Source organism: Maylandia zebra, linkage group LG18 (genome assembly GCF_041146795.1).
Source record: "Maylandia zebra isolate NMK-2024a linkage group LG18, Mzebra_GT3a, whole genome shotgun sequence".
NCBI lineage: Eukaryota > Metazoa > Chordata > Actinopteri > Cichliformes > Cichlidae > Maylandia > Maylandia zebra.
Genome location: NC_135184.1, coordinates 13,524,419 through 13,532,195, shown reverse-complemented (window position 1 = coordinate 13,532,195; position 7,777 = coordinate 13,524,419). Strand labels below are relative to the sequence as shown.

The 7,777-nt window shown below is 40.6% G+C and overlaps 1 protein-coding gene across 2 annotated transcripts; it reads left to right on the top strand.

The window, feature by feature from the left end:
* The first annotated feature begins 127 nt into the window (after positions 1–127).
* tmem236 (transmembrane protein 236) lies at positions 128–7,325 on the top strand. 2 transcript variants are annotated; one of them, XM_004542959.2, is made up of 4 exons: positions 128–2,385; positions 2,973–3,045; positions 3,907–4,030; positions 6,268–7,325. In XM_004542959.2, the coding sequence occupies exons 1-4, from the start codon at positions 2,132–2,134 to the stop codon at positions 6,891–6,893; spliced, it is 1,077 nt and encodes a 358-aa protein (XP_004543016.2). In that variant the 5' UTR covers positions 128–2,131; the 3' UTR covers positions 6,894–7,325. The 2 variants fall into 2 exon arrangements, with proteins under 2 accessions (XP_004543016.2, XP_004543015.2); XM_004542958.2 differs by having other exon boundaries at positions 6,265–7,322.
* Positions 7,326–7,777: the final 452 nt, after the last annotated feature.

Genomic DNA, 7,777 nt, shown 5'->3' with positions numbered 1-7,777 from the left:
ATGACTTCACTTGGCTTGATATTGTGTTCATATATTTATGCAAGTAAGAGTAGTCCTGATTATCACAGTATGACACACACAGTCTGCGTTATTTATAGGATGATCCGTCCGTCATGTTAAGAAGTATAAACCACCATGAATCAGTTTCACCTGCTTTGGTGTGACTCAGTGTGACAACAGGTGCAGTGATTAGGCAACGACCAAATAACCCCTCCAAAACAGCAAAGACTGTACAGGTGGTCGATGCAGACTGTTGCTCTCTCCCTGCTGACTGATTTTTCTCTGGTTTTGCTGCAGCTGGTTCAGGTTGCACAGGTAGTCTCCCAGCGCACTGCTGTGTCTCCCAGCGCAATTCCCAGAGTGTGGAGGACAAACCAGGAAATGGGCCTGCAACTGCAAAGAGAGCTTAACAGGGAAGGAGAGGGGGTGTAAACCCAGCAGCAGGACTGGTATTTGTTTGTGTGAAAAAGAGCGCTGCCAGAGTTCTAGAAAATGACCTCAAACAGGTTTATGAAAGAGACTCCATCAGGGTGTCATATAGGTCAATGCTCACAGCTCAGCATCATGCAGCTTGACTGGTGTTTACCACTGACACCCTGTTCTCTTCACAGATGAGAGCAGGTTCATGCTAAGCAGATGTGCCAGATCTGAAAAAGAAACAACACGTTATGCTTTCTAACTGGACAGAAGATGTCACTGACGTTTAACTTTTATACTGTGATGATTGATGCTTTAATGGTTAAGTTTTTGAGCAATTTTGTTTAATTGTTTACTGTTTGTGAGACTTAAGTTTTCCTCATGCAGAAATACCTATTTGGTTGATATAAATTAGACATAATGGACATATCTGTTACAACAGGTAAGACAATATTTTACAGTCTCTGTCCTACATGCCCTCTGCCTTTAACATAACACAATGCAAGGAAGTTCTCCCAAAATTACACAAGCACCCAGGATATTATATTCATATCATACTCACCAGTCAAAGACAGGCCAGCCAAACTTAAACTCCTTAAGCTCCCCCCAAACCCCTCCTACAATCATCCCTACATGATTGAGAAACTTGGAAAAACTAAATGATTATATAGTTTGATTTCCTTTCAGTAAGAAACTAGAAAATTGTCCTCTTCCCTGCCACTAGGTGGAGTTTGGTGTATGTGTAAGCAAGGCTGTAAGCGTGTCACTGTGATTTTAAATTGAATTCAGTTTTATTTATACAGCGCCAAATCACAACAACTGGCTTCTTTAAATGCAGTAGGAAGTAATTAAGTTTTATCTGGTTGGGAATTTAGCGATGGAAAGGTATACCTCCGTTTCAGCTACACACACACACACACACACACACACACACACACAAATCCATCCATGGTTTTCCAAATGTTAATGCTTTATATATCAAGAATGTATTTCATAACTAAGTAATTTTTCTTTAGAGAAAAGCAAGAACCTAGAAAATCCTTCTTCTTGCCACCAGGTGGAGATCTGAGCATGTCTGAGCAAAGCTGCATGTAGCCTTGCTGCATGTAGCCTTTCAGCATGTCACTGTGATTGTAACTGCAGTAGGAAACTATTAAGAATAGTTTATGCTCACTATAAAGGTTTATCTGGTTGAAATTTTAACATCAACTCACTGTAAAATTATATCTGCAAACAATGTGTGTATTACTGTAAAAAAACAACAACACATGGGTCAAACAACCAAATATCTTAAGATAACACTTTTAGGATCCCACCTACATCTCCTCTTCGCATAAGGGAATGCAGTGAGGTTCTCCAAAACTACACAAGTATCCAGGATGACACATTCCTAAAAATCCTCCATATTCACCTGCGATGGACATTTAAAAACAAATGTCACTATTCCTTTTTGGAAGGTGTGTACAATTATAGCTCGGTGTAATCTGCCCCTGTGATATTATAGGATGGGAGATCTCTTCTTTGTCACCCCCCATAAAAAAAAAAAAGACAAGCATGATCACCTCATTACCTCAGCAATAAAATAATACAGCCTCCAGTGCAGTGTAAGCAATGTCAGTGTGCAGAGTCCAGCGTCTCCACTGGCTCGTTTTTAGGAGATGATTGTTAAAGTCTTAAGCTCTGAGTTCAGATCAGCGACTGGTAATCCAGCACCATGCCCTCGGGGAAGAAAGTCAAGCTCATCCTGTATGAGGTGCTGCAGTTTGCAGCACTGATTGTACCCATCTTTGTAATCATGGAGAGATTTGCCAGCCTCATATACAACGTGAAAGGACGGGATCAGACAGCATACTGGCTCGTTGTGGCGGCTTCTATCGCCTATGTGACCTCTGTGACCTTGCTGGTGTGGGCTCCTGTCAGATATATGACTATTAAGCAGCGGCGATTCATCAGAGAGGTCACGCAGTGGTGAGTTGAGGCTTTTGGAACGTGATAAGTGACAAGCTTATCGTTTTGTGTGTATAAACATAAACCGAGTCTGTGTAACCTTAAAAAAAAAAGAATAAATCACATCTTAAATGTGAAAAGTCGAGTTTACTGAGTAAACTTTAGTTCAGTTCTGTGATTTGCTGCTACAGTCTTAAATTGTCTGGTATTACAGCTCATCATTTGGTAGTATTTATTGCAACTGAAATTACAGATCAACTATTTTAACTATTAATTATTAGTTTAATGACTCTTCTCTACTAAGTGCTACCCCTAATAATACAACCTTTTAGATCATGTAAGTATATTTATGCCTTAGAAATGAAGTCTTCCCTTACTCTCAAAAGGGAATATAAACCAAGTGAGCATAGATAACAACTGTAATTGAGTGTAGCTGCTGTGTTATAGATTAGAATTATTAAGCTGCATAAAACTGAAAGACTGCTTCAAAGTCTTTTCAAACACAAATTAAAAATCTAAATATAAACTCATGCACTTGTTAAAAAAAGAACAGTTACTCTTCATTATGGGATGATCATTATGTAAATGTAAGCTGTGTTTTTTTTCAGGAGACCAACAGCAATGGCATATCTCATCCTGTGCACATTACCGTGCTTTGCTATCCTAATAGCCAGCTCCAAGGTAATGTCACCAAGACTGATTGATCTTGTCACTGAGGAGCACTTGTTGATGTTTTGTTCAGTCATGCTCTGACAGGGTCCTTGAAGAGGCATACAGAATTTGTTGTAAACAGTCCATTAGAGGCCACAGTATTAAGACACTATAATTATTCACTGAGTGAACAGCGACATGCTACACTGCACCACAGAGAAAGAAAAGCATCCCTTCTCACGGACTCACCATGATCTCTTGAGGTTTACTTATTCAATGTCAATCTACAGGTAGCAAGAAGTTGTACTCTTGTACAGTTGTATTGTATTCTTTATTAGGTAATAATATAGTAATGAAGTAAATACTACATGTTTGTACACCTATTGTTTTTGCCATATTGTCAAAGAATTTGTGAGAAGGACTTTGGCAGGGAAAATAGGTCCCCAGTCACAAGACTGCCCTCCCTCTGAGCTATTCAGTAACCTATAGTGAAAACAACAGGTTGTCCATTAACTTAAGGTTTGATGCTATCCCCGACCCTAAAAAGAAAAGATTTTTTATTCCTACATTACACTGTGTCACTTAGTATTTTATTGCTGTTCCAACAAGAACATAAATAAGCACAAAGATGTTTCTCATATTTATTCACCCAGTGTTTCTTATTTTACGGGCGTAAAGATGTAAATCTGCAAGGATAGGGAAGTAAATCCTAATGGGTTCATAAAACTTGGAATGTAGGCGCTTCTTTCTCATTGGAGACAAATGTTACAAAGACTCTCAGTTTCATTTTTTTCCCTCACTTTATCCTTTACCATCCTTTACCAGTGGAACAATGAATGAATACATTCATTGTTCCACTTATGAGTATTTTCTATTATTGTGAAAACACAGGTGCAGGTGGACAGAGGACAGACACTGGACAGTTTCTCTGAGTTGCCAGTTTCCCTGGTGCTTTTCTTCCTCATCTGGGTGGATATCATTGAGAGGATTCGACCCTGCAAACTCATGGGAAAATGTAAGGCTTGAATTCTTCCAAATCTTTTATTATTATTGAATATTTTTGCGTCACATTTCATCTTCTGCGGGAGTGGTTATTTAACTGAATCCATAGACCTTTTGCGCTTATTTGTAACACTTTATTTTATTGGTTTGTTATTTCATTAAAGCAGCACAGACTGCAAGCTAGTTCAGAGAAATATCAGTCACTTCACTCACATCAGATTTCAAATCAGAATCAGAATCAGAATACTTTATTAATCCCGAAGGAAATTAGGGTTACAGCAGGCAGCACGCTAATGGCGCATGCGCACTTACAAAGGAACCTTCTGACCAAACTTTACACAAACATCACATTGGGAAGACATGTCAGAGAGGTAGGCTGATAGGAAAAAAAACAACAAAAATACATAACATGAGGTGAGAGGAGGAGAAAAAAAACTCCACTCAGACTGAGCTCCTAGTGGGAGAACAGTTTGATAACAGAAAAAAACACCTCAGCACAAAAGCACATGACTATCAATACACCATAGAAACACAAGACAAGCAACAGGGGCGGGTAAAGGGTAAGAGAGAGCCAGTGTAGACAGCGCATCCGGTCCTGCAGCATGTCTGCGCTGGTCCAGTCGACCGCCATCTTCCCCGGGAGGGGACAAGCATCGAAGGCGTTTGGAAAGGGAGGGGGAATGAGTGTGTATCAGTGTGTATGGGTGTGTGTGTGTGTGTGTGTCCAGAGTTCAGCTGAGACAGTGTCCTTCGCCCTGCTAGGCTAAGTAAACAGTCTTCCAGCCAACCCAGGTGGCCTTGTGTAGGATAGGAAGAACAGTCTAAGCACAGTCTGTTATCAGGGTGTTTTTGTTCAGCTCCAGCCTTGAGATCACAGCTGGCGCCGAAGTGGTAGCCGCATGAAGTGATGGTGGTTTTTACTTTAGTGCGAACAACTCATGTGAATTTCAAAGCAGTTCTAACAGTCCGACACTGGTCTCTCAATCTCCTGTTGGAGAGCCGTGAGCTTCTCCATGATGTTATCAAACTTGCGCTCCGTGATGTTGTCATTCTTGTGCTCAAAGAGCAGATTCTGAGAACTTCTCCAAGATGTAATCCAATTTTCGCTCAGAGGTCTTATTCTGAGTGTTCACGGCAGCCGTAAGCTTCTCCAAGATCTTATCCGTGCTGCGCTCAATGAGCCAATTTTGAGAACTCACCATTAGTCCCATTGATTCAATCCCAGCGGGCAGCCTTGTGGGGTTTTGAACAGCCGATTCCACTTGCTTTAATCTTCGATAAGTCAGGGCCAAGCCAGCTCCGATCAGCAAGAACCCTGTTATCATGGTTCCGAATAGGTAGATATCTTCAGCACTCAGGCTCACCCGAGCCCAGACTTCTCGTTGAGAGAAGGGTGTCAATTGCATTCAGGGACCAGATGATCAAATCCATAATTCCTCTTTAGGTTTTTGAGAACAGACTGTGAGAGAGTGTTCCAGGGAAAAGTAATACAAAAATACACAAGACTAGACAAGGATACAAGAGGCTAAGCAGGGAAGATAAGGGGGAGAGGAGAGGAGAAAAAGTCCAACCGCCTTGGCCAAGAGCCAAAGAGGATGATAATAAACACACCCTTCCTAATTTAGCTGTTTAGTCAGCTGCAAAATTTTCCAGCTCTCCCTAATACATCCCTGTACCACTGCTACATTGCGTCAGTGCCTGATTCTGTTTATCTAGACATAGCATTTTCAGTGGGAGAAATGTTTCGTCACCAAGTGACTTGACTCGATTTATAAGGTTGGGGAAACCTGCAGTCAGCTGAGACAGAAGAAACACTTGAATGAGTGATACTTGAAAATGTTTCTACCACTGAAAACTCTACATCCAGATGAACAGAGTCAAGTTTTTGGGACTTTGGTCATAGACTTCCTGTGCATTTTCTAACCAGTGAATACAACCCACCTAAACAGCTGGAGAACACAAGAGCACAAAACATTGACCAAGATGACAAATTCTCCAAATTCAAATCATGTATCTGCTAAATGTACAGTAAGAAGCCTGATTCATGGAAGCTGGACCTTACAGTCTACAGTAAACCCTAACACTAACCACCTTACCCCGTCACATGATTGTCGTTACCTATGCTAAAGATGATTTTTCTTCTCTTATTTTTAAAAAATGATTTAAAAAAAGACAAGTTCTCTTGTTATTAGCTAGTCTTTCGGATAACCTAACTTATACAGAAAAATTTGGTTTTGTCATTTATAGCAGACAGCTTAGATTCAGACTTTGACATATCCGGCCCTGTCCTCACCCACATGGAACCAGTGACCACCGTATCAAGCCAGATGAATCCTGAAGAAGGCCAGAACGGTGTGACCCAAGGCCAACCAGAGGCCAAAAATGGCAGTCCCTCTAACAGATTCCACGATGTTGCCAACTCACCACCAAGAACACGAATCACCAGCACTGCCTACTTGTACTCCTCAACCTCACGCCCTCTGTCGTACTCGGGTCGCCCGAGCATCCTGTGGAAAAGGGACGGAAGGTCAGAAATATTTGTGGATAGTTTCCTTTTCTGGTTTGACACTGTGGAGATGGTGAGAGTGGCAGGACTGCCCTCAGTGTTCTACTCAGGCTGGGTGTTCCCAGTCTACATCCTCGCCTTCCTCTCTACTCTTCGTATGATTATCACACCTCACAACCCCTTGTTGTCTTCTGCTGGATTTGCTCTTCAGGACTTCCCTTTCTTTGTTTTGCGGGTTGCTCTGATTGCTGTGTTTGGCTTTGTAACACCCTTCTTATACCCATTGAAAAATGTCCTGGTAAGCCTAGCTTTTATCTATTTCACATTTCTGACCAGGCTGAAAATTTTTAGACATCACAGCCTGTTTTGAGGAGGAGTGGCACATTCTGTTGTTGATGAAAAAGCCACTTGGACTGTGAGTATTTCGACAGTTGGTCTTCATGTGTGGAGAGCAGCATCAAATCAACAAGATGCTGGTGCTGATGATGGCGAGCAGCATGTTTGAATTTTTCTGGCTTCTAATGCATTAAAAGGACATTCAAACCAAAGTGCAAAAATCATTCCGAATTTTGTTTAAAAAACAGGTGTACAGATGGAAGTATAAAGTAAGCCAACTCTCATCTTGATTAAAATATATTTATTGGTGCAAATGTTTATCTGCTTAGTTTTGTATTTTAACTCTAAATTTGTTTACATTTCTTTTGAATAAAACCTTGAAAAACAATCCTTTATGTTGACACTGGTGTATATTCTGTAAATACTTCAAAGCTAATCTGATTTTATTTATTTGTTAAAGGAGACAAAGTTAGGTGGATTGACAGTGGTTTGATGCGCTATATCAGATGAAGAACACATGATTCTGAAGTGAATTCAAAGTGTAATTTTCATTGTGAGGCCCAAAGAGATTCATTTCAATTCAAATTTACTTATATAGTCCCAATTCCCAAAACAGTCAACCCAAGGTACTTTATATTGTAAAGTAAAGACCAATATTATAGAAAAAACCCCAACAAATATATGACCCCTTATGAACAAGGACTTGGCGACAGTGGGAAGATAAAACTCCCTTTTAACAGGAAGAAACCTCCAGCAGAACCAGGCTCAGGGCTGGGCGGCCATCTGCCTGGTTGGAGGTGAGAAGAAAGAGAAGAGAGCAAAGTGAAACAGGACAAAAAGAAAACTATGGAGAAAGCACCAGAGTGTAATAACTGCTAATCATTAAATACAGTAGTGGTATATAAAAGTGAAAATAGA

Coding starts and splice junctions, on each gene's coding strand:
- tmem236 (XM_004542958.2), top strand. CDS start 2,132: ATGCCCTCGGGGAAGAAAGTCAAGCTCATCCTGTATGAGGTGCTGCAG. Junction 2,386..2,972: donor ATCAGAGAGGTCACGCAGTG/GTGAGTTGAGGC, acceptor GTTTTTTTTCAG/GAGACCAACAGCAATGGCAT. Junction 3,046..3,906: donor TCCTAATAGCCAGCTCCAAG/GTAATGTCACCA, acceptor GTGAAAACACAG/GTGCAGGTGGACAGAGGACA.